This window comes from Vitis riparia, chromosome 11 (assembly GCF_004353265.1).
Source record: "Vitis riparia cultivar Riparia Gloire de Montpellier isolate 1030 chromosome 11, EGFV_Vit.rip_1.0, whole genome shotgun sequence".
Taxonomy (NCBI): Eukaryota; Viridiplantae; Streptophyta; class Magnoliopsida; order Vitales; family Vitaceae; genus Vitis; species Vitis riparia.
In genome coordinates, this window is record NC_048441.1 from 6,619,639 (window position 1) to 6,644,112 (window position 24,474).

At 39.5% G+C, this 24,474-nt stretch overlaps 1 protein-coding gene and 1 long non-coding RNA gene across 4 annotated transcripts; one reads left to right on the forward strand and one right to left on the reverse strand.

Moving 5' to 3' along the window:
• Positions 1-67: 67 nt before the first annotated feature.
• On the reverse strand, positions 68-1,711 carry LOC117925081. The gene is made up of 3 exons (XR_004652937.1): positions 1,534-1,711; positions 1,341-1,402; positions 68-351 (listed from the first exon to the last, which is right to left on the reverse strand). It is a non-coding gene; the product is annotated as an uncharacterized LOC117925081 (long non-coding RNA).
• A 1,232-nt stretch (positions 1,712-2,943) lies between these two features.
• On the forward strand, positions 2,944-24,449 carry LOC117925079. 3 transcript variants are annotated; one of them, XR_004652935.1, is made up of 4 exons: positions 2,947-3,481; positions 6,430-6,551; positions 6,668-6,749; positions 6,871-7,068. XR_004652935.1 is itself a non-coding variant. In XM_034843910.1 (2 exons), the coding sequence occupies exons 1-2, from the start codon at positions 3,106-3,108 to the stop codon at positions 5,906-5,908; spliced, it is 486 nt and encodes a 161-aa protein (XP_034699801.1). In that variant the 5' UTR covers positions 2,944-3,105; the 3' UTR covers positions 5,909-6,368. The 3 variants fall into 3 exon arrangements, 1 of the variants encoding a protein (XP_034699801.1); XR_004652936.1 differs by lacking the exons at positions 2,947-3,481; positions 6,430-6,551; positions 6,668-6,749; positions 6,871-7,068 and adding exons at positions 9,510-9,807; positions 11,681-11,821; positions 20,356-24,449; XM_034843910.1 differs by lacking the exons at positions 6,430-6,551; positions 6,668-6,749; positions 6,871-7,068 and adding an exon at positions 5,799-6,368 and having other exon boundaries at positions 2,944-3,481.
• The last annotated feature ends 25 nt before the right edge of the window (positions 24,450-24,474 follow it).

Consider the following 24,474-nt stretch of genomic DNA (forward strand, 5'->3'; position numbering starts at 1 on the left):
ACAACCAAGTTTTCTAGAAGTGCAAGTTGTTAGGATTTGGATTTATAATATATATCATGGTCTCCAACAAATTTAACTAAAAATGCATCATACACTTTTCCTTGGCAACAAGAAAGAAGCATCTGCAAATGCCCCACAAGTGTTGGACCAGCTAGTCATGTCAAGTGTAGACACAATAACAAGCATGGGGTATAAAAATGATATGCATCATAATCAAATTTTCTCTTTTGAACACCCGAAATGAGGCATCATGAAGAGCACGAGCAGCTGCACTGCCTGCCATACCAGCACCTTTGACGATAACAGATGGTGAGGTAGCTTGCTGCCTTTCAATATTTGCATAACAAAGAGCTACAAGACAGGAGATTGAATTCAGATTCTGGAAATCAGGCCATAGAGATGAACTACAAGTCTTCAACACTTTGATAAAAGAATCTTTAAATGCACATCCTAATTACAAAATAATTTACATCTTAGAATAACATTGGAATGTACTGAAGTCACTATCATATGCCTTCCAAGAATACATTTATCAAAATAAATCAACAAAACAATGAAGTAAAGCCCCCAATAAAGACAATTACATTTACTATAAGCGTGTAAAAGCACCTTTTATCAACTCATTTTTTATACAAGAGGGAAGAAAAATGGAAGGTACCTAGAGGAGACCCACAAAAAACAGTGAAAGATCCTAGCCATTGATATCCTTATGTAAGGAGAGGATGAATGATAGCAACAGATGCAGCCTAAATCACATCCTCATCCACTAGTTTAGAGCTAGAAAGCTGCGGGAGCTGTCATTCCCAATACTCGAACTACAGTTGGCATTCCCAGATTTTTTGGAAGAGCTCCTCTTAGGCTAGAAGGTGAAGGGTACAAATAAAAGACAGAGGAAGGTATTGAGCATGGCTCCCCCTTGCTCGTTTTGGTGCATGTGGCACCAGCAAAGTTGAAAGATCTTCAATGAGCAAGATCTTCCCAACCAAAAGTAGAAGGAGATCTCTATTAAATAAATTTTGGAATGATCTAAAGTCCAGTTGGGAAAGGAGAATTGTTCTTTATAGAACATAAATTGTGGATAGTCGTTCATGTTTTTGTTGTTTTTGTCCGAGTGTTGCTTTTTTTTTTCCCTCTTATATTGGTGCTTCTTGGATACCCATACATACATACAAGATTCATGCACACAGAAGATAGGTCCACCACAAAATAAAATCTCAACATGGTTCAAATTCTTGTCTCATTACACACTGAAGCTCAAATGCACTATTATTTATAACTGTATGGGGAAAAAGATTCATAATAACTTTCTTTTGATCCAAAAAGGTAAAGATTTATTTCACCTGCTAGTTTGCTAATATTAAAAGAGGAGCTCCTTGCAAATCCTCATGCCGGAGAATTTTTTCTGGTAATCAAATTGAAGGTGTAAATGCATCATTGTAATTTCAATTTGAAACTCCACACTAATGGTAAAATTGATCAGTAATTAAAAGAGCACTATGTTCCACAAAATCAAAATAACCGCAAATAACTCACTCAGTGCTGATTTTGAATCTTCAAAACATGATGGGCAAGAAGCGTCAATTACATATACCACAGCATGTGCCTCTTCATAATATTTCTCCCAAATTGAACGAAGACCGGGCTGACAAAAAATAACTAAATAAATAAATAAAATAAAAAATTCTTGCATCAATGAAAGAAATTCAAAAGGAACCCTTCTTATTTTATTTCATTTTATTCATTTTTTAGCTCAATGTTTTGAATCATAGACATTCAGACACCTAGAATCTTAGCAGATACAGGCTTGCTGAACCCTGGAATTCTAATTGCTCGCTACATTTCAACAGTTTCTAGTAAAAAGAACTTAAGCTGATCAAAAGAAAGAAATTTCCTTTGTAGAGAATGGAAGAAAGACCGCTGTACTACATACATTTTATCATGCAACTTTGAGACCATTTATAGAACAGCATACAGTTAAACCCAAGTTTCATCCCTTCTTTTCATGTGAGCTCATTTTCAGTTATACAACATAAGCAATAAGTTTACCATGAATAAAATAATTGTTTCCTGTTTTACTTATGGAATTTCAGGTTTTTACAGTTCCCAATATCTGCCCTTAAGACAAAAAATGAAAAATAAAAATAAAACACAATAAATAAATCCTAAGATAGTAACAAAGAAAGAAGGGGATTCACTCAGTTGCCTCAATATTTTTGGGAAGTCTGCCTACCTGGTGGGATCCAGCAGATAAAGTCATAAAAGACTCTAGTATGAAGAGTTGTAAATATCACAGATATTCATAATCCCACTCCTGTTTGTTCTAGTGGCTATTAACAGTAAAATACCAAAGCACTATTATGTTGTACAAGAATGCACTGCTGGAAAAATGGTATTATATTCTAACCAAAGTTGTTAATTCATAAAATGTATTATATATCGTTTTTCTATTTTTCTATATAGTTTATTGTAAGTTTTTTTATATAGTAAAAATAAAATAAAATAAAATAAAATACGTATATGAATTAAAGCTGTCAATAGAATGAACCCTGAACTCATTCTCTCAATAAGACGCATTATTTGTTACCTCTTTTCGAATTATTAGATACGTAGAGAAATTATTTTCCATAGTTAATGTTTTCTATTAGTTTTTATGTCCACCGAAGCTGCTTTTGGTTTAATTATTGGTTTTGATTACAAAATCGTGTAGGTCAATGCTAGTTCGCAGTTTTGTGGGGTAGCAGAAATGGTTGGACCTGTAAATTTTGAGAAAGATGCAGAATACTGGCAGCAGGATAGGTGGAGTGGGTTGTTCCCAGTCAAGTGGCATATTATCACATACTAGTAGAAAATAATGAAAACAAGCCTGTTACTTCTTTACTACTCTCTTCCAACTGTGGGGATTGAATATGATTAAGGTACAAATAACCAGGTTAAATGTAAGATAATGGGACACGAATACATTCAAAAAAGAGCTCAAAACCCCTGACTGTCCAACCTCCAAAAGCAAAAGCAAATGATCACACCAATTTCCTCTTTCCATTCACCACAACATCAAGAAAACGAAAACGGTTGTCCACAAAAAGCTGAAAGCAATGCGTTCGCCCCATGCCCACCAATCGCACCCCCACCGCCTCATATACCCTATTCTCATCAATCCATTCTCCTCCTACTCCTACTCCTCCTCCTCTTCCTTCGTCGTCTTCTTCTTCTTCTTCTTCTTCTTCTTCTTCTTCTTCTTCTCCCCACCGCCTCATATACCCTATTCTCATCAATCCATTGCGCCATTCTCATAATTCCATCCTCCTCCTCCTCCTCCCCATGCCCACCAATCGCACCCCCACCGCCTCATATACTCCATCTTCTTCTTCTCCTGAGCCTTTTGACAGTGAGCGAGTTCCTGTCACCATAGGAACTGACATTCGTGGCTTTCTTCGTGTTGAGAACCGGGTTGAACCCGATGACCCTCGTATTGCTAATCTCTGTGAGTGTTTTTTTTTTTTTTTCATATCGCACTTTATCTTCATGCCTTATTTCCCTCTTTTCATGATTGGTTGGACGCCTGGTTTCTGAAATGCAACTTTTAGGGTGTGATTGTTTTGCTGTTTTCTTAGGTTTCTGTACCATGCCAGCTTGAATTTGTCCCCAAATTACCAAAATATTGGTTCATTTTTCTCATCTCTGTACCTTTTTCTATCAATCATTTGGTCGATTCTACGGAATCTTGCCAATTTTCCAGATCATTCATATGAATTTGCAAACCCAATAGATAAAAGTATTAAAATAAAAAGATTTCCAATTCTTTGAATTCTTGGATTTCTCGGACTATTTTTGCAACCGAATTTGGGGTTCAGTCTGAATCTTACTTTTTTCCTTGAATATGCCGATATTGGTTTACTTTTGAAACAGAGGTCACTAGCAATTATGATTTTGGGGTTTGTTGTAATACTGATATGGATGATTCAGATTAGATTAATAACCATGATCAAAAGTGAAATATGTTATTGGTTTTTTATCATAAATTTCCATCCTCAAGCCTACAATTTGACTTCATTTTCATGTTATTCTTTTTGTTTGGAGTAGGGGAATAGGAGAGATGGGTTTTGATTTCCAATCATCCATCTTTTCTTTTTGTTTGTAGTACTATACTTGTTTGACTCTTTTTTCTTTTTCTTTTTTAAAATATGATTTGGCATCTTATATCAAGAATCTTAATTATTTTTTTCTTACTTATTCCTTGCATCCAACAATTTGAGAAATGGGGCTGGGAAAACCCTTCTTTTTAAAATGCAATATGCAAGTTCGATCTGAAGTTATACAGTGTACATCTACTATTGTTTAAATGGAACACAGGCCGTGTTCATGCTTTTAAAATGGCACATATCAAGGATAACTATTCAACTGGATGGTGTGTTTGGAAATTTAAAACTGCTCTTCTTCAGTGGCTTGAACAGGTAGTCAATGAAAATGAAGTCTGTTTCATACATAGAGTAAAGTTGGCTACAAAGTAGTCACATACTTCCATGTTTGTAACTTCTTGCATTTGTTAAGAAGAGTTTGGAACTGAAGTGAATCTAATGTCTTTCAACGTCTTCCCTTAGTGTTTGTATTATCTTCTTCCCATTGCAATTGCCTCCTCTTCTTGTCCTTTTTCTTCTTATACTTTGCCAACATGTGGTCCTACCGTATTATTTATTTATGAGCTTAATACAGCAATATGATAGTTGGTTTTAGCATGCCCCATTTAACAATCCCTGATCTTTGTACTTGCACTTGAATATAGTGATACATTCATTCATTCTTCTACTCAATGTAGTAATTATATTTTGGTTATATGGTTTTCCATCTTTTCAAGCTCATTTTTAGTTCACCTTGTTGTGTATGCTTACACATAATTGGAAGATGGTATTCTTTTAATATGCTTTTTACTTAGTTTTGCAATTTTCCCGTATGAATAATGTCAAATTTCCTGCAGAATTTTTCAAAGTTATAATACTTCTATATCATGTAAAAGAGTTTACATCTCCTTAAGGTTTGAACGTAGAAACAATTATTTTAGTAAAACATTGAAGAAATTTGAGGGAAAAAAAAAAAAAGAACTTGTTTTTATTTTTCTCACCTTATTCAAACTGATTATTGCTTCGATATTTATACATGAATGGTTGAGGTGTCTGCCTTAAAAAAAAAAAAAAAAATCTAATCCTTGATTTTGGGATAAAGTTTAGGAAACAACTATATGCAGTAAAGCTGCTGGTACAATTGGTGGTACAGTTATGTGGTACAACTGTATGCATAATTGTACCTTCCAAATTTCCACAACAATGAATGCGCAATATGACGATTTCCTATTCCATTAATGGCTGATTTTGATTTTACCAAAGAATGAACTCATATGCTTAGAGTACCAAAAGTATAATTTGTAGAAATGCATTTTTTTTTAAAAGTATAATTTGCAAAAACACATAAAATATGCAACAACTGAATATTACTCTAGGGGCTTCCAAAGGTAGTTCTCCATCTATCAAATAATAATGTGACTTTTTATTGTCAAACTGGAAATAGTATGGAGCTATACTTTTGTCTTTGTCCTTTACTTAAGGCATAACATCTTCTGAATTTACATGGTCTTGTCCATTCAATTTGTAGGTATTGAGAGTTAATTTGGATCTTTGTGTATGGGTTAGACCTTGGTTTTTAAGTTACAAAATTGGTCAAACTAAGTTGGGGTTTGATCAATGTAAATGCTATATTCCATTTGTTAATTAGGAAATTTGACAATATATCCTTTTTTTGAATGTCAGACCATAGGATTGCTTGTTTTTACCTGGGAAAGTGGCTACCTTCAGACTGTGACAAGAACTTCAAAATATGTCCAACCCGTCCACTGTCCAGTTCTAAGCACAACTTATAAGCATTTCCCTATCTTTATTTGATTTGAATTCAACACTTACAAGAAAATAGCAGCACCCTATAAACTACAACACCCTAATTCTTATATGTACGTTTTGTTCTCAACTTAAAACTTTGATAAACTTCCACATATTAGTTCTGTTATGTGAGTTGAAGAAGTTTACTCCTTAGTTGAAGGTCAAAGACGATGCTTTCATTTTCTTGAGTGCAATTAAGGTTGTACTACTCTGTTACTCTGAGAGTGATTTGTGTTTTGTATGAATCAGAAAACTGAAGTGATAAAAATTTCCTTGTTAAATTGCAGTAAACTTTTATTTCCATAACCTCTTGAAATATACAAGGTATCTCTTGATCTCATTTTTGTATGTGTTATCATGTTCTGTAATTGTGACAGCTTCCTCTTATTATTGTGTTTTCCTACCAACAGTCAAGGCAATTGAAGCTAACAAGTAGTGCATTTCTAAATCTCTTTTTTCCTTTATGCACGATCTCATATTATATTTCCATATTTTGGTTTTATAGGATGAAGTAACTACTATTGCAAAAAGGAAAGAAAATTCTGATCTACGTGAACTTGGACATCTTTATCTTTAGTATAAGAACTATATTCGCCAACATAGTGATTCATGGGATTTGGAAAATAGGTAATTGAGACTTCCTTATGGATATTCCACTTTGCTTGCATTCAGTCTAGATTTTTTTTTTATAGATATTTTAAATTTTTGACTATGTAATATGTGGAATATATATATTTTCACAGAGAGAAGTTGACAAATGCACGTGAAATTGCTTCCGTTTTGTATGAAGTACTACAAAGATTTACAAAGGCATCTTGTCATCAGGTTCCCCTTCTCTTTTATCTTCTCCTGTAATATTTTATGATAACAATTCTTGTTCAAATGTTAGTATATTCCCAAATTATCATTCATCTTCTTACTTCTACTCTCCCTTATTTCCCTAAAGGGCCTTGTGGAGACTCACATATTTGGTCCCTACAAAATTCTTCCACTTGATCAGCAAGCAATTATGCAACTCCCTGAGGTCTGATGCTATATGGATGAGCTAATTGATTTTTTCCTTTAAGCCATTAGATCGAATTGCTCTAATAGGATTCTAGACCAGCTTTATACCAACTCCTTCTAAACTATTAGGTTGTTTCACTGCTGCAATTGATAGAAAGTAATATGCAATCTAGTGACATTTATTTTTTTAGTTTAATTACTGAAAATATGCAGCAAGTAATAGAATACCCAAAGTGTAATAGACTGAACATAGTTTATTAATAAGGTAAAAAATGCAGATAAAAGCTGTCCTTACAGCTCTTCAATATCTGTGGTTTTCCTGTCATGCAATATATTCATAAACCTAGAGCTTCTATGGATTTGTTTGATTGCCTTTATTGTTGGTTTGGAATGGTGAGCTATCTTTTTGTCTATAGTAGAATTAGTTTGCTTTGGCCAGGATTAGTTGGCACCTCGGCTGAAATTCCCTTTTTATTAGAGATTTGTTTTGTAGTTTTTGGTGAAGGAAGTATGGCACCATTTTGGTCTATATGGATTAAGAAGAATGCAAGAAGTGTTATAGATTCTCTCTCATGGAGGACCTATGTGAAATAAACCCAAAACTTTAATTCTTGTTGGTAATGGTCATAGGACTAAATTTTGGCAAGATTGTTGATGCAGAGAAATTCCCCTTGATAAAAGTTCAAGAGTGACAGGTGTTTGGGTGGGGGAGAAACCACGAACCTTTGAACCATAGTTTCAAAAGGGCAGTGTGTGCTTGGGAGATAGAGACAGTGGGGAGCTGTTCAAGACACATCTAGGCAGTTTCTTTGCAAAAAAAAATAAAAAAAGTATGGATGATAAGTTGGTTTGGAGGAGGGTGAAAGATGGAAGGTTCTGTGTGAAATCTTATTGTAGCCTCTTTTTTACAGAGAAAACATGTCAGTTTCCTACCAAGGATGTGTGAGGGTTTGGTGCCCCTCTTAGGTTTGCTTCTTTGCGTCAGTAGCTGCTAGGTAGAAGAACTTAACAAACGTACTTTTGTTTTTTATTTTCCATTCATGTGTTTTGAAGAGATTAAATTAGATTCTTTTACATTTTCTCATAAGCATTTTTCATGCTCTTATTTACTAATACTCAAAAGCATTTTTCATAAAAATTCAAGGGTGTTAATAAGAGATTTAAAATTATATTAATGTTTAACATCATGCATCAAACTAAGTTTTTCTTTTCATTATATTTTAAATGTTTGATATTATATACCAATTAAATTTTTTTCAATTTTTGATATTAGAGCATGGTTAGTAATTTGTGTGTTTAATTTTTTTTTTGGTTAATTTTGGATATTAAAAGAAAAACCATGACTTTAAGTTATTAAAAAAATCTCTTGAAAATCATAATTGGTAAGTTACAAAAAAATTTCTCAAATATGGAAAAAGAACCATAATTTGATGTTATACAAAAATTTATTGGATATAAAAAGAAAAATCTTAACTTGGTGTTATAGAAAAATCATATTATTATAACTAGACATTGTGAATAAATTATTTATTTTTATAACTCAAAATTATGATAACATGTTATAGACACAAAAGAGGTAACTATCTTGGAAATCAAGTCACTCTTTAAGAGTTTCTAGTCAAAGTAACCCGTTTATTTTTTTTTAAAAAAAATTCTCAATCTAAAGCTACGTTAAAATATTTGTCAAAGTAATGCATCCATACAACATCAAGTTCAATTTTTTTATTATTATTTTTTTCGTTTTAAAACCACAGTAGGTAACTATAGTTTTATATTTAAATTTAAAACCACAATTACGAACTACGATCTTTAGAACCACTATTAGTGACTCTAGTTTTAAATTTAAAGCTAAAATCACTATCACCAACTCCAATTTTTTACATTAAAAAAAAATGAAAAATGAAAAATAACATGAATAAATATGTGATTACAAAGGTTAGACCGGTAAATATCTTGGGAAGAGATCTATTTTTTTTTTTTTTTTCAAAAGCATTATTTTTACCTTAAACTCACACTTTAAAGTCAATATATCTATATATGTGTACACATCTACTAAAATTATTAGTTAATGAGTTTGACTTCATTATGGTATCAAGTACCTCTTTCCTAACTTTAAAATTAATGTTACATTAACTTCTTGGAAAATGTAAGAGAAAAAAATAAAAATAAAGTATGGAAAAGGGTGCACTAAGAATGTGAGAATTTTTTGTATGAAAAATGTTTATTATGCCTATAATAATTAGAAAATCTTAATTATTTACTTCCATAATTATTTTGAGAAGAAGGTAAGATTTAAGTTCTAAAATATAGTTTTTTCAAAATCAAACTCTTCTATGCCCTCATAATTTCTGTAATATCAAAATCAGAAATAAAAATATTAAGAGTTAAATATTTCAAAAAATAATAAATAATTATTGAAAAAATAATTTTAACCTCACTTTTTGAAATTAATATTTATTTATTTTTACGATTTAAACACAGTGGGATTATTTGAATTTGAATTCAAACGTTTAAATCCGAGATCAACGGTGGACCATCCCTTTGTTCAGGAGTCATCTATTTATCCGTTACAAATTCAGTCGACCGTGGGACTCCTGCAGCTGGCTTCAGTCTTCACGGCTTTCACTCAACTTTTCGGTAACGTTATTTTCTTTGATATAAAACCCTGAGAACAAATTCAAATGAGCAGCCTCAATCTCAATTTCTCATCCTCCTTCTTCACCGCCTCTCTGCCCCTAACCCAATCCCAAATTCCAAACCCTAAATTTCCTCAATTCCAACATACTCTTTCAGAAATCAACAGACTAAACGATGCTGTTTCATAGTACCACATGCTAGCTTTTCCGATCTTCCGCTCCTCCCATTTGATATAAACCAGGTGAGTTTCAGAACCGATTCTTCTTTCTCTTCCGTGCGCCTCTCTTTGCTTTTTGGGAAAGGGTTTTTGGAGAATTTCTTCTCTCTCTTTTCTTTTACGAAATAATTTTGCTAGACGTGTTTGGAAAATGTTGGTCTTGATGATTCTTTTGTTGGTTGTCTGTCTTCCTGGAAAATGTTGTCTGGGATAAGAAAATTATTTTGCTATTATTATGAGGGTTGGAGAATTTCTTTTTATTTTTATGGAAATAATTTTTCTAGACGTGATTGGAAAACATTGATCTTGATGAGTTATTTGTTTTCGTGGAAAGAATTTTCTGGTATACAAAAAAATAATTGGTTTTATTATGGTGCTGGATAATTTTTTTTTTAAGAAAATAATTTTTCTAAATGTGTTTGAAAATGGTTGGTCTTGATGATTCTTTGTTAGTTGTTTGTTTTGTGGAAAATTTTTTCTGGGATAATACTTATTATTTGATTTGTTATGTGGTTTGGAAAATTTCTTTATTCTTTTTTTCATAACGAAATACTTTTTCCATAAGGGTTTGGAAAATGTTGGCCTTGAGGATTCTTTGTTGGTTGTGATTCTCCTATGATCCATCTCTTCACCATGTTTTACTATTTGAAGTTGGGTTGCTGCAAGTTTTAATTGTTTCAATGACATATTCTTTGTTTTCCCGGATGGGTGTTTGGAAAATTTCTTGGAAAATGATTTTCCTAGAAAAATATTACTCCAAGTGGGTTTGGAAAAAGTTGGTCTTAACAATTCTTTGTTCATGAGGAAGGCTGTGATTCTCATATTACTTTGCAATGTTTTGACTATCTAGAATTGGATTGCTATAAGTTTTATTTGTTTTCCAGGTGGGTTTTTTTGCAAATGACAAATTCTTTGTTTCTTGTATGGGATGTTTGAATGATTTTCTTTCTTTTAAGGAAATAGTTTTCCTTAGAGTGGAGCGGGAGCCTCATGTTTGGAAAAGGTCTTTTAACACTTATTTGTTGATAAAGATGGTTTCAATCTCGAACTTTTTCCCCTCATGATACAAAATATTTATAAAAATATTCCTAATACTTTCCTCCTTTTAGATAAAATATAATTTTATGAAGAAATATCAATATATGAAATATTCTAAATAATATTTTTTTACCAAAAGGATTATGTCTACTAAATAGGAAATTGAGACAATCCCAATAATCACCATCTAGATCTTTCTAGGTTAGCCTAGTATTGATTGAGAAAAACATGTTCCAATTTATCCAACCAAAGTCTTCAATTATTAAGCAAATACATATTAGCATTTCTATTCCCTTTTCAAGCATATTGCATATGGTTATTGTGTTTTAGTTGTGGTCCATGAGATGCTTTTCATGGTGGAAAATGATTTTTTTTTTCAGTCCTTGATTTTATTGCTCTATGGACCATCCTTTTTTCTTTTATGGATCTTAATGCAAGCACTAGTCAGATTGGCATGTCTATCACCTAATAACTTTAGTTTTTTAGTTAAATATGAATAATTTAACATGATATTTAGAGCCTTCCTTTTTGGGAGGCAATGAGTTTGAGCCTCAATGCTTGTTTTATTTTCCTATTTATTAAATCCATCTGCGAGCGAGGAGATTGAGATCTTATAGAAGGCTATTAGGTTACGGGTGTTAGTGAACTTGATATAGATTGTTGGCAACTTTTGCTCATTTATGCTTTGCCAATTTGTGTAATTTTGCTTGATAGGATTTATTGACTGCTTTTGCTCATTTATCTTATGTCAATGGTTGACATGATATATTGTTCAGCTATTAGCTAACAGTTTAACTTTTCAATGAAATTAGTAGTTTACGAATAGTATAATATCTGGATGGTTATCTTGTGTCAACAGGCTCCTAAGGAGGAATTGTTGCAAACATGTATTGCAACTCCTTAATGTGGGCAGAAAAGGAGCCTTTTGTGGATTGTGATGAAGCTTTTGTTCCATCATTGGCTGAACGAATATCCTTTGCAGCACTTCAACCTGTAACAGGTGACTGTGATCCTTTCCTCTTTTCTATTGCTTTAGAAATTTACCTGAGTTGTCAAGCCATATTCTTTGTTAGATCCTTAAAAATGATGTTTCTCCTCACTGCCTTGACTAAAGCTTTTTCATCCTTTTTCTGCCTTCAATTCAAACCAAATTATGTATCTGGTGCACTTTAGTGAAACCAAGTTAGAAAGCAAGGGGATGGACCCTTTTGCACAAGGAAAGTAGAATCTTTATCATGCCAAAAATATGGAATAGAAAAAGAAAAACAGGAAAAGAAAGAGAAAATACAAGAACAACCTAAACTATTGATGAATCCATAAGAGAATGCATCATGCCTATCAAACAACCCCAAACCAAAAATTGCATGACTAAAAAACCCTTCTTTGAACTTGGGACTGTCAGGCTCATCCCTCAATAGTTCTCCTGTCTTTGCCTTTCCAGATGCACTAGGTTACTAAGATTTACTGTGACCAACTTAGCATGCAGAATTCTTTGGCGTTTCTAGTTAATCTCTTATACCGTTTTTTTTTGTTCTCTCTATTGTATCATTGTGTAAAATTGGACTGCGAATGTAGTTTCTCCTTGTCTCAATATCTGTATCATAGAGTTGAATTAGATCTGAATTGTGTTGCAAGAGGTGACTGAGTCAAATCCGTACTGTAGGTAGGTTCTATTTGTGCAGGCTGAACTGCAGAATCTTTAGATTTGTTTAATTGGGTATCCAAAAGATGGAGTGTAGCAACTTTCTTGCTAGCTTTCTGGTACAAAGTTAATAAGCCTCCATAGCAAATGGGTCTGCCTTGTGACTGCTCATAAGACCACTTGAAGCTTGTTTTCCTGTGGACAGAAACTTCCTTGAACTGCATTGAGATGGTAAGAAGAAACCAGTTAAAATAAGTACAAGAAAACTAGGCAAAAAAAAAAAGTTACATGATTAAAGAGACGCTGCAGCCATAGATACAAACGGTCTGTGGAAGCCTCAATCTTTAACTACAAGAGAAACTTAGAAGATAGTAAGTTGCAAGATTAAAGAAAGTTGGGGGCTAAAGAGAGAAACTTCCTCTGTTTGCTTCTGTCAGTGCAAACCTGTGTCAGTTTGCTTCTGTTGTTTCCTGACAAAGGAAACAAATTTTGACAAAAACAGGGTTAAAGAGAGAAACTTTCTGAGTGAGTGTATTCCTAGCTCCACAGTCATTTTAGTTTGTTACTTATTTTCTTTTTCCTCTGTCTTTGTTTATGGTATTGGAGCCAGGAGAACTCCAGTCGACCACAAGGCACAAGCTCACAATAAAACAGGGCAGTTCCAATCAATTAAGACTGCACAAAGGATACCAAGCCTTATGATCAATAGAAAGAATAACTCCCCTTTAGCATTCTTGAAACTTTAATAGTGAATATATATGGGACTTTTTGGTTTTTGTTTTGAATTTTGGGCAATTGTAATATTAAACATACTCAGATCCATGATGAGCCATGTAGAGACATCTCCTTCAAATATTTCATGATTATCTTGGTTGGATGACCCATAAGGAAAGAGGGCAGTAAAGAGTTAAAAGGCATTATGAGTATGAGGAAAACCAAAAAGATAAAAATTAAAAATAGCAAATTGTTTTTGAGTTTGTATGAAAAGGAAATTAGATTGTAATTTATAGAAAACATGGTCTAAGAGTGGACTGGTGGGTGGAAAAGGAATGGAGGCAACATAGTGGAAAAGAGAATGGTGGAGGGGGTGGGGGGAGAAGGTGAGGTGGTCGTTTGCTTTTTAACATTGCATTGATTATATGTACCCTAAAGCCTGGTGTTGATCCATAAGGGCTGCACTGGAACTAGAGTAGAGGCTGCACTGGAACTAGAGTAGAGGCTGCACTGGAACTAGAGTAGAGGTGGAAAGATAACAAAGAGGACATGTCATAATGATGTGAGGTGTTGTGATTTTCTAAGTGACATAATGAAATAGACACCAATAAAACCTATAACTTTACTCATTCGGATTTCTTGGTTGGTTGAATTTTTAGGTAGATTTCCATTAAGATTCATTCAAAAACTCTTCTCAAGTACTTACATCTTAATTTAAGAGCCCGATTTATGCATTGGAAACTCTTCATTATTGTCTTGTATTCTTAGACTTATCAAACTTGAACATTAAAAAAAAAAATAATAAAAATAAAAATAAATAAAAATAATAATAAGAGAACTAAACTAAACATGAGAACACTTGCTTGCTAACACCAAAGAACTGAATTGTTGCTACAACACCATGAATCTGTCGAAAAATTTTATGTGTTTTACAAAAAACCCTAGGTTCAATGACATATGGTGGTGGGATTGTTAGAGTCAAACAAAATTAAACAGCTCCAATGCATCTCCACTTGGTGCAGCTACCCCACAGGTAGGCACAAAAGGTTGACCTAGGGGCATCCCACTTAAGGCACCCCACCACAAATGGGCACTCAAGGTGGCAACCTTGTTTTGTGTTCTATGCTGCAAATCTTTGCTTTGCATTGCTGCTTGTCAATTCTCATTCTTGAGATTTTGTGCATTGAACCAAAGATGAATCCCATAACTTCCAATTTTGGTTGCTTGGTGATGCTCCTGGAAAACATTGCAAAAAGCTCAAAGAACTTGAGAATACCCCACATTGGGAGATAACTTAAACTTGAGGAAATGAGACTCCACATTGGCATGCATCCTAGCACGCGTCCTGGTATGCGTGGTGGCACGCGTCCTTGCACGTGCAATGCAAGGACAATGGCATGCGCGATTCACGGACGGTGGCACACACGGTGCACAAATAATGGGCGTAAGGTTGCACGTGCAACGAAAGGACGATGGCATGCGCGGTTCACGGATGGTGGCATGCGTCCTAGTACGCGCGGTGGAAGACGTCATGGCATGCACGGTGGCACCCATCCTTGCATGCGTCCTTGCATGTGCGGTGCACGAACGGTGCACGCGTCTTGGCATGCGTCCTGCATGGTGGCAAGCATCCTGGCACGCGCGGTGGCACCCGTCCTTGCATGTGCGATGCACGGACGGTGGCACGCGTCTTGGCATATGCGGTGGAAGGTGGATCGGGCATGCGCGGTGGCATGCCTAGGGCATGTATCCTAGCATGTGCGAAGGCATGCGTGGAGGCACGCATCCTGGCACGCGTCTTGGCATGCGCGGAGGCACGTGTCCTGGCACGCGCACGCGTCCTTGCACGTAGGGCACGCGCGAAGGCACGCGTCCTTGCATGCACGGTGACACGCATCCTTGCATGCGTGGTGGCACTTGTCCTTGCATTTGCGGTGGTGGCACGCGTCCTTACGCCTTGCTATGTAGTGCACAAACGGTGGCATGCACATGCACGAATGGTGGCACGCACGGTGCATGAACAATGGCATGTGTGGTGGAAGACACGCATGGTGGCACGCATCCTTGCACGCGTGGTGGCACACATCCTTGCGCCTTGCATATGCGGTGCACGAACGGTGGCACACTCGGTGCATGGACGACGGCATGCGTTCTTGCACGCATGGTGACACTCGTCCTTGCATGCGTGGTGGCACGCGTCCTTGCACGCGCAATGGCACTCGTCCTTGCACGCGCGGTGGCACTCGTCCTTGCATGCGCAGTGCGCGACGGTGGCACGCGCGGTGCGCGGACGGTGGCACGCGCGGTGCGCGGACGATGGCACGCGCGGTGCGCGGACGTGGCATGCGCGGTGCGGACGATGGCACGCGCGGTGCGCGGACGATGGCACGCGCGGTGCGCTGACGGTGGCACGGTGCGCTGACGGTGGCACGCGCGGTGCGCTGACGTGGCACGCGGTGCACTGACGTGTGCACGCGTCTTGCACGCGCGGTGACATGTGTTCTTGCACGCGTGGTGGCACTCATTTTTGCATGCGCACTGCATGTGTCCTTGCGTGTGCGGTACATGGATTGTGGCACGCGTGGTGGCACTCGTCTTTGGACGCGTGGTGACACTCATCCTTGCATGTGCGGTGACATGCGTTCTTGCGCCTTGCACCGTAGGGACGGTGGCACGCGTGGTGCACGGACGTGTGGTGGCACTAGTCTTTGCATTTGTCATGGCATGCGTCCTTGCGCCTTGCGTGTGTAGCAGTGGCATGGCACGAACGGTGCATGGACAGTGGCATGCGCGGTGGCATGCGTGGTGGCACGCGTCCTTGAACTCATAGTGGCATGCGTCATTGCGCCTTGCATGTGCGGTGCACGGACGGTGGCATGCGCGGTTCCTCGGACGGTGGCACACGCGGTGCATGAATGATGGCATGCGCGGCGCACAGACGATGGCACACACGGTGCATGAACCCGTGCATGCGCGGTGGCACGCGTCTTTGCATGCGCGGTGGCACGCGTCCTTGCATGCGCGGTGGCACGCGTCCTTGAACTCGTAGTGGCATGCGTTCTTGCGCCTTGCATGAGCGGTGGCACGAGCGGTTCCTCGGACGGTGGCACACGCGGTGCACGGATGATGGCATGCGTGACGCACAGACGATGGCACACACGGTGCACAGACGGTGGTAGGGGCGGTGCACGGACAGTGGCACACCTTTGCATGCGTGGTGGCACGCGTCCTTGAACTCGTAGTGGCATGCGTCCTTGCGCCTTGCATGTGCGGTGCACGGACGGTGGCACGCGTAGTTCCTCGGATGGTGGAACCCGCGGTGCATGGATCTCGCATGCGCGACGCACAAACGATGGCACGCACGGTGCACGAACTGTGCATGCACGGTGGCACACGTCTTTGCATGCGCGGTGGCACGCGTCCTTGAACTCGTAGTGGCATGCGTCCTTGCGCCTTGCATGTGCGGTGCATGGACGGTGGCATGCGCGGTTCCTCGAACTGTGGTGCACCGTGTGTGCCATGCACGGCGCATAGACGATGGCACGCATGGTGCACGGACCGTGCATGCGCGGTGGCACGCTTCCTTGAACTCGTAGTGGCATGCGTCCTTGCGCCTTGCATGTGCAGTGCACGGACGGTGGCACGCACGGTTCCTCGGACGGTGGCACACGCGGTGCACGGATGATGGCATGCGCGGCGCACAGACGATGGCACACACGGTGCACGGACCGTGCATGCGTGGTGGCACACGTCTTTGCATGCGCGGTGGCACGCGTCCTTGAACTCGTAGTGGTATGCGTTCTTGCGCCTTGCATGAGCGGTGCACGGACGGTGGCACACGCGGTGCACGGACGGAGGCACACGCGGTGCACGGATGATGGCATGCGCGACACACAGACGATGGCACGCACGGTGCACAGACGGTGGTAGGGACGGTGCACGGACAGTGGCACACCTTTGCATGCGCGGGGGCACGCGTCCTTGAACTCGTAGTGGCATGCGTCCTTGCGCCTTGCATGTGCGGTGCACGGACGGTGGCACGCGCAGTTCCTCGAACGGTGGCACCCGCGGTGCATGGATCTCGCATGCGCGGCACACAAACGATGGCACGCATGGTGTACGGACCGTGCATGCGCGGTGGCACACGTCTTTGCATGCGCGGTGACACGCGTCCTTGAACTCGTAGTGGCATGCGTCCTTGCGCCACGGTGGCACGCGGTTCCTCGGACGGTGGCACACGCGGTGCACAGATGATGGCATGCGTGGCGCACAGACGATGGCACGCACGGTGCACAGACGGTGGTAGGGGCGGTGCACGGACAGTGGCACTCCTTTGCATGCGCGGTGGCACGCGTCGTTGAACTCGTAATGGCATGCGTTCTTGCACCTTGCATGAGTGGTGCACGGATGGTGGCACGCGCGGTTCCTCGGACGGTGGCACACGCGGTGCACGGATGATGGCATGCGCGGCGCACAGACGATGGCACGCATGGTGCACAGACGGTGGTAGGGGCGGTGCACGGACAGTGGCACACCTTTGCATGCGCGGTGGCACGCGTCCTTGAACTCGTAGTGGCATGCGTCCTTGCGCCTTGCATGTGCGGTGCATGGACGGTGGCACGCGCAGTTCCTCGGATGGTGGCACCCGCGGTGCATGGATCTCGCATGCGCGGCGCACAGATGATGGCACGCATGGTGTACGGATCGTGCATGCGCGGTGGCACACGTCTTTGCATGCGCGGTGACACGCGTCCTTGAACTCGTAGTGGCATGCGTCCTTGTGCCTTGCATGAGCGGTGCATGGACGGTGGCACGCGCGGTTCCTCGGACGGTGGCACACGCGGTGCACGGATGATGGCATGCGCGGCGCACAGACGATGGCACGCACGGTGCACAGACGGTGGTAGGGGCGGTGCACGGACAGTGGCACACCTTTGCATGCGCGGTGGCACGCGTCCTTGAACTCGTAGTGGTATGCGTCCTTGCGCCTTGCATGTGCGGTGCATGGACGGTGGCACGCGCAGTTCCTCGGATGGTGGTACCTGCGGTGCATGGATCTCGCATGCGCGGCGCACAGATGATGGCACGCATGGTGTACGGATCGTGCATGCGCGGTGGCACACGTCTTTGCATGCGCGGTGACACGCGTCCTTGAACTCGTAGTGGCATGCGTCCTTGTGCCTTGCATGAGCGGTGCATGGACGGTGGCACGCGCGGTTCCTCGGACGGTGGCACACGCGGTGCACGGATGATGGCACGCACGGCGCACAGACGATGGCACGCACGGTGCACAGACGGTGGTAGGGGCGGTGCACGGACAGTGGCACACCTTTGCATGCGCGGTGGCACGTGCAGTTCCTCGAACGGTGGCACCCGCGGTGCATGGATCTCGCATGCGTGGCGCACAAACGATGGCACGCATGGTGTACGGACCTTGCATGCGCGGTGGCACACGTCTTTGCATGCGCGGTGACGCGCGTCCTTGAACTCTTAGTGGCATGCGTCCTTGCGCCTTGCATGAGCGGTGCACGGACGGTGGCACACGTGGTTCCTCGGACGGTGGCACACGCGGTGCATGGATGATGGCATGCGCGGCGCACTGACGATGGCACGCACAGATGGTGCACAGACGGTGGTAGGGGCGGTGCACGGACAGTGGCAGGGGCGATACATAAATGGTGGCACGGGCGGTGCACAGACGGTGACATACGCGGTGACACGCGTAGCACGTGTGGTGGCACTCGTCTTTGCATGCGCGATGGCATGCGTCCTTGCGCCTTGTGTGTGCCATTTGGCGGTGCACGAATGGTGGCATGCACGGTGGCACTCGTCTAAATGCACGTTGTCACTCGTCCTTGCATGCGCAGTGGCACTCGTCCTTGCATGCGTAGTGGCACTCGTCCTTGAACGCGTGGTGACACGTCCTTGCATGCGCGATGACACTCGTCCTTGCATGCGCGATGACACTCGTCCTTGCATGCGCAGTGGCACGCGTCCTTGCACGCACGGTGGCAATTGTCCTTTGCACTCGCAATGGCATGCGCCCTTGCGCCTTGCATGTGCGGTGCACGAATGGTGGCACGTGTGGTGCATGGACGTGTGCACGCGTTCTTGCACTTGTGGTGGCACTCGTCTTTGCATGCACAATGGCATGCATCCTTGCGTCTTGTGTGTACGGTGCACGAACGGTGACATGTGCGGTGGCACTTGTCCTTGCATGCGCAGTGACATGTGTCCTTGTGCCTTGTACCGCATGGACGGTGTGGCTTGCGCGATGCACGAATGGTGGCCTGCGTGATGCACGAATGGTGGCATGCACAGGTGCATGGATGGTGGCACGTATGGTGCACGGAACTGTGCACGCGTCCTTGCACGCACGCGATGACACACGGTCTTGCACGCATGCTGGCACTCGTCTTTGCATGCGCGGTGGCATGCGTCCTTGTGTCTTGTGTATGCGGTGCATGGACGGTGGCATGCGCGGTGGCACTCGTCCTTGCACCTTGCATGTGCGGTGCACGGACGGTGGCCTACGCGGTGCACGAACAGTGGCATGTGTCCTTCCACGTGTGGTGGCACTCATCTTTGCATGCGGGGTGGCATGAGTCCTTGTGTGTGTAGCGCATGGACTGTGGCACGTGCGGTGCATGAACACCGCATGGTGGAAGGTGTCTTAGCATGCCTCTTAGCATGCGCCACACGCGTCCTTGCACGCGCGGTGGCATGAGTCTTTGCGTGTGTGGTGCACAAATGGTGGCATGCGTCCTTACACGCGTGGTGACATGAGTCCTTGCGCTTTGCGTGTGCGGTGCACGGACAGTGGCGCTGCGGTGCACGAACGGTGGCACGCTGTGGTGCACGGATGGTGGCACGCCGCGATGCACGGAAGGTGGTACGCCATGGTGCACGGACGGTGGCACGCGTGGTGCACGGAATTCGTGTTATATGTTTATTGAATGTGTGTACTAGAAAACTAATTTTGAATCCGTTAATTTCTTTGTTTGTTTTTTATCTTAATGTTGCGTTATCTATTCCTCATTTCTTTAATTTCGTATCAACATAATTTGATTTCATTTCAACGATATTGTGCCTTAAGAGTTAATTTTCTTATGCTCGTTTTTACATTTAATCTTTACTACTTCCGCTACATTCTATAAGTGTAAGGGTAGAATTTTCAGGTTTGCGAAGGAAAAGAGAAGTTTATTTGGAAATGCTTATCAGGTAAGTTTCCTCCGTATCCCCAATTCTCCTCCATTTTGCATTGTTCTTCATTCTTTTCTTTTATGTTTATGAGTGTTATTTGTTGACCGCATGTGTGTAGCAGAGAATTAATTTTCAATCCTTTGATTTCATTGTTTTTTTTAGAGCTCTATGTTGTATTTTCTATTATTCATTTCTTTAGTTTCGTATCAAATTAATTTTATTTACTCTCAAGGACATTGATGTTTTAACATTTATTCTCTACTCCTTTCTCTACATTTCTTTAAGCGTAAGGGTAGAATTTTTAGGTTTCCCGTGGTGAAGAGAAGTTTATTGGGAATAGTTATTGGATAAGTTTCCTCTGTATTCCCTATTCTCTCAAATTTTGCGTTGTTCTTCATTTTTATCTTGTCAGTTTCCTCCGTATCCCCTATTCTCCTCAATTTGGCATTGTTGTTCATTCTTCTTTTTTATGTTTGAGTGTTATTTGTTGACCGCATGTATGTAGTAGAGAATTAATTTTCAATCCTTTAATTTCTTTGTTTGTTTTTAAAAGCTTGATGTTGTGTTCTCTATTGGTCATTTCTTTAGTTTCGTATCCGAATAATTTTATTTACTTTCAAGGACACTGTGGTTTTAACATTTGATCTCTTCTCCTTTCTTTACTTTGCTTTAAGCATAAGGGTAGAATTTTCAGGTTTCGCGTGGTCAAGAGAAGTTTATTGAAAATTAATTTTTTGATAAGTTTCCTCCCTATTCCCTATTCTCTCAAATTTTGTACTGTTTTTCATATTTATCTTTTATGTTTTCGTGTTATATGTCTACTATATGTGTGTACTAGAAATTTAATTTATGAATTCGTTTATTTCTTTGTTTGTTTTTTATCTTGATCTTGCATTGTGTATTCCTCATTTTTTTAGTTTCGTATCTGCATAATTTGATTTCCTTTAACCGGTATCCTTAAGAGTTAATTTTCTTATTTTCGTTTTTACATTTGTTATCTACTCCTTTCGCTACCTTCTATAAGTGTAAGGTTAGAATTTTTAGGTTTCCCGAGGAAAAGAGAAGTTTGTTTGGAAATACTTGTCAGGTAAGTTTTCTCCGTATCCCCTATTCTCCTCCATTTTGCATTGTTCTTCATTCTTCTCTTTTATGTTTGATTGTTATTTGTTAACTGCGTGTATGTAGTAGAGAATGAATTTTCAATCATTTGATTCCATTGTTTTTTTTAGAGCTCTATGTTGTGGTTTTTATTACTCATTTCTTTAGTTTCTTATCAAAATAATTTTATTTACTTTCAAGGACAATGTGGCTTTAACATTTGATTTCTACTCTTTTCTCTACCTTGTTTTAAGCGTAAGAGTAAAATTTTTAGGTTTTCCGTGGTGAAGATAAGTTTATTGGGAATTAGTTCTTGGATAAGTTTCCTTCGTATTCCCTATTCTCTCAAATTTTGCACTGTTCTTCATATTTATCTTGTATGTTTTCGTGTATATGTCTACTGTATGTGTGTGCTAGAAAATTAATTTTGATTATATTAATTTCTTTGTTTGTTTTTTATCTTTATTTTGCGTTGTCTATTCCTCATTTCTTTAGTTTCGTATCTGCATAATTTGATTTTCTTTCAACGATATTGTGCCTTAAGAGTTAATTTTCTTATTGTCGTTTTTACATTTTGATCTCTACTTCTTTCGTTACCTTATATAAGCGTAAGGGTAGAATTTTTAGGTTTCCCAAAGAAAAGAGAAGTTTATTGGGAAATACTTGTCAGGTAAGTTTCCTCTGTATCCCCTATTCTCCTTCATTACGTATTGTTCTTCATTCTTCTCTTTTGTGTTTTGAGTATTATTTGTTGATTGCATGTATGTAGTAGAGAATGAATTATCAATCCTTTGATTTCATTGTTTTTTTTTTTAGAGCTCTATGTTAAGTTTTCTATTGCTCATTTATTAAGTTTCTTATCAAAATAATTTTATTTACTCTTAAGAAAATTGTGGTTTTAATATTTGATCTCTACTCCTTTCTCAACCTTCTTTTAAACGTAACGTTAGAATTTTCAGGTTTCCCATGGTGAAGAGAAGCTTTTTGGGAATTAGTTCTTGTATAAATTTCCTCTGTATTCCCTATTCTCTCAAATTTTGCATTGTTCTTCATATTTATCTTGTATGTTTTCGTGTTATATATCAACTATATGTGTGTATTAGAAAATTAATTTTGAATCCGTTAATTTCTTTTTTTGTCTTTTATCTATATGTTGCGTTATTTATTACTTATTTCTTTAGTTTCGTATTAGCATAATTTAATTTCCTTTCAAGATATTGTGCCTTGAGAGTTAATTTTCTTATTCTCGTTTTAACATTTGATCTCTACTCCTTTCGCTACTTTCTATAAGCGTAAAGGTAGAATTTTCAAGTGTCCCGAGGAAAAGAGAAGTTTATTTGGAAATACTTGTCAGGTAAGTATCCTTTGTATCCCCTATTCTCTTCGATTTTGCATTGTTCTTTATTATTCTCTTTTATGTTTGAGTGTTATTTGTTGACTGCATGTATGTAATAGAGAATTAATTTTCAATCCTTTGATTTCTTTATTTATTTTTTTAAAGCTTGATGTTGTGTTTTCTATTCCTCATTTCTTTAGTTTCGTATCCAAATAATTTTATTTACTCTCAAGGACATTGTGGTTTTAATATTTGATCTCTACTCCTTTCTCTACCTTGCTTTAAGCATAAGGGCAGAATTTTCAAGTTTCCCGTGGTAAAGAGAAGTTTATTGGGAATTAGGTCTTGGATAAGTTTCCTTCGTATTCCGTATTCTCAAATTTTGCACTGTCTACTGTATGAGTGTACAAGAAAATTACTTTTGATCCCGTTAAAAAAACAAAAAAATGTTAAAGAACTAATTCCCAATAAACTTCTTTTTTACCACGGGAAACCTGAAAATTCTACCTTATGCTTAAAGCAAATTAGAGAAAGGAGAAGAGATCAAATGTTAAAACCACAATGTCCTTGAGAGTAAATAAAATTATTCGGATACGAAACTAAAGAAATGAGGAATAGAAAACACAACATCAAGCTTTAAAAAAAAAACAAAGAAATCAAAGGATTGAAAATTAATTCTCTACTACATACATGCAGTCAACAAATAACACTCAAACATAAAAGAGAATAATAAAAAACAATGCAAAATCGAAGAGAATAGGGGATACAAAGGAAACTTACCTGACAAGTATTTCCAAATAAACTTCTCTTTTCCTCGGGGTATTTGAAAATTCTACCTTTACGCTTATAGAAAGTAGCGAAAGGAGTAGAGATCAAATGTTAAAATGAGAATAAGAAAATTAACTCTCAAGGCACAATATCTTGAAAGGAAATTAAATTATGTTGATACGAAACTAAAAAAATGAGGAATAGACAACGCAATATATAGATAAAAGACAAAAAAAGAAATTAACGGATTCAAAATTAATTTTCTAGTACACATATGCAGTGGACATATAACACGAAAACATACAAGATAAATATGAAGAACAATGCAAAATTTGAGAGAATAGGGAATACGGAGGAAACTTATACAAGAACTAATTCCCAAAAAGCTTCTCTTCATCACGGGAAACATGAAAATTCTACCGTTACGCTTAAAGGAAGGTCGAGAAAGGAGTAGAGATCAAATGTTAAAACCACAATTTTCTTAGGAGTAAATAAAATTATTTTGATAAGAAACTTAAGAAATGAGTAATAGAAAACTCAAAATAGAGATCTAAAAAAAAACAATGAAATCAAAGGATTGATAATTCATTCTCTACTACATACATGCAATCAACAAATAATACTCAAAACACAAAAGAGAAGAATGAAGAACAATGCGTAATGAAGGAGAATAGGGGATACGGAGGAAACTTACTTGACAAGTATTTCCTAATAAGCTTCTCTTTTCTTTGGAAACCTAAAAATTCTACCCTTACGCTTATATAAGGTAGCAAAAGGAGTAGAGATCAAATGTAAAAACGACAATAAGAAAATTAACTCTTAAGGCACAATATCGTTGAAAGAAAATCAAATTATGCAGATACGAAACTAAAGAAATGAGGAATAGACAACG

Excerpts from the sequence above, each read along its gene's own strand:
- LOC117925079 (XM_034843910.1), top strand. The coding sequence starts at position 3,106 with ATGCCCACCAATCGCACCCCCACCGCCTCATATACCCTATTCTCATCA. Across the intron at positions 3,482-5,798 it reads CCCTCGTATTGCTAATCTCT|ACCATAGGATTGCTTGTTTT; the intron begins GTGAGTGTTTTT and ends TTTGAATGTCAG.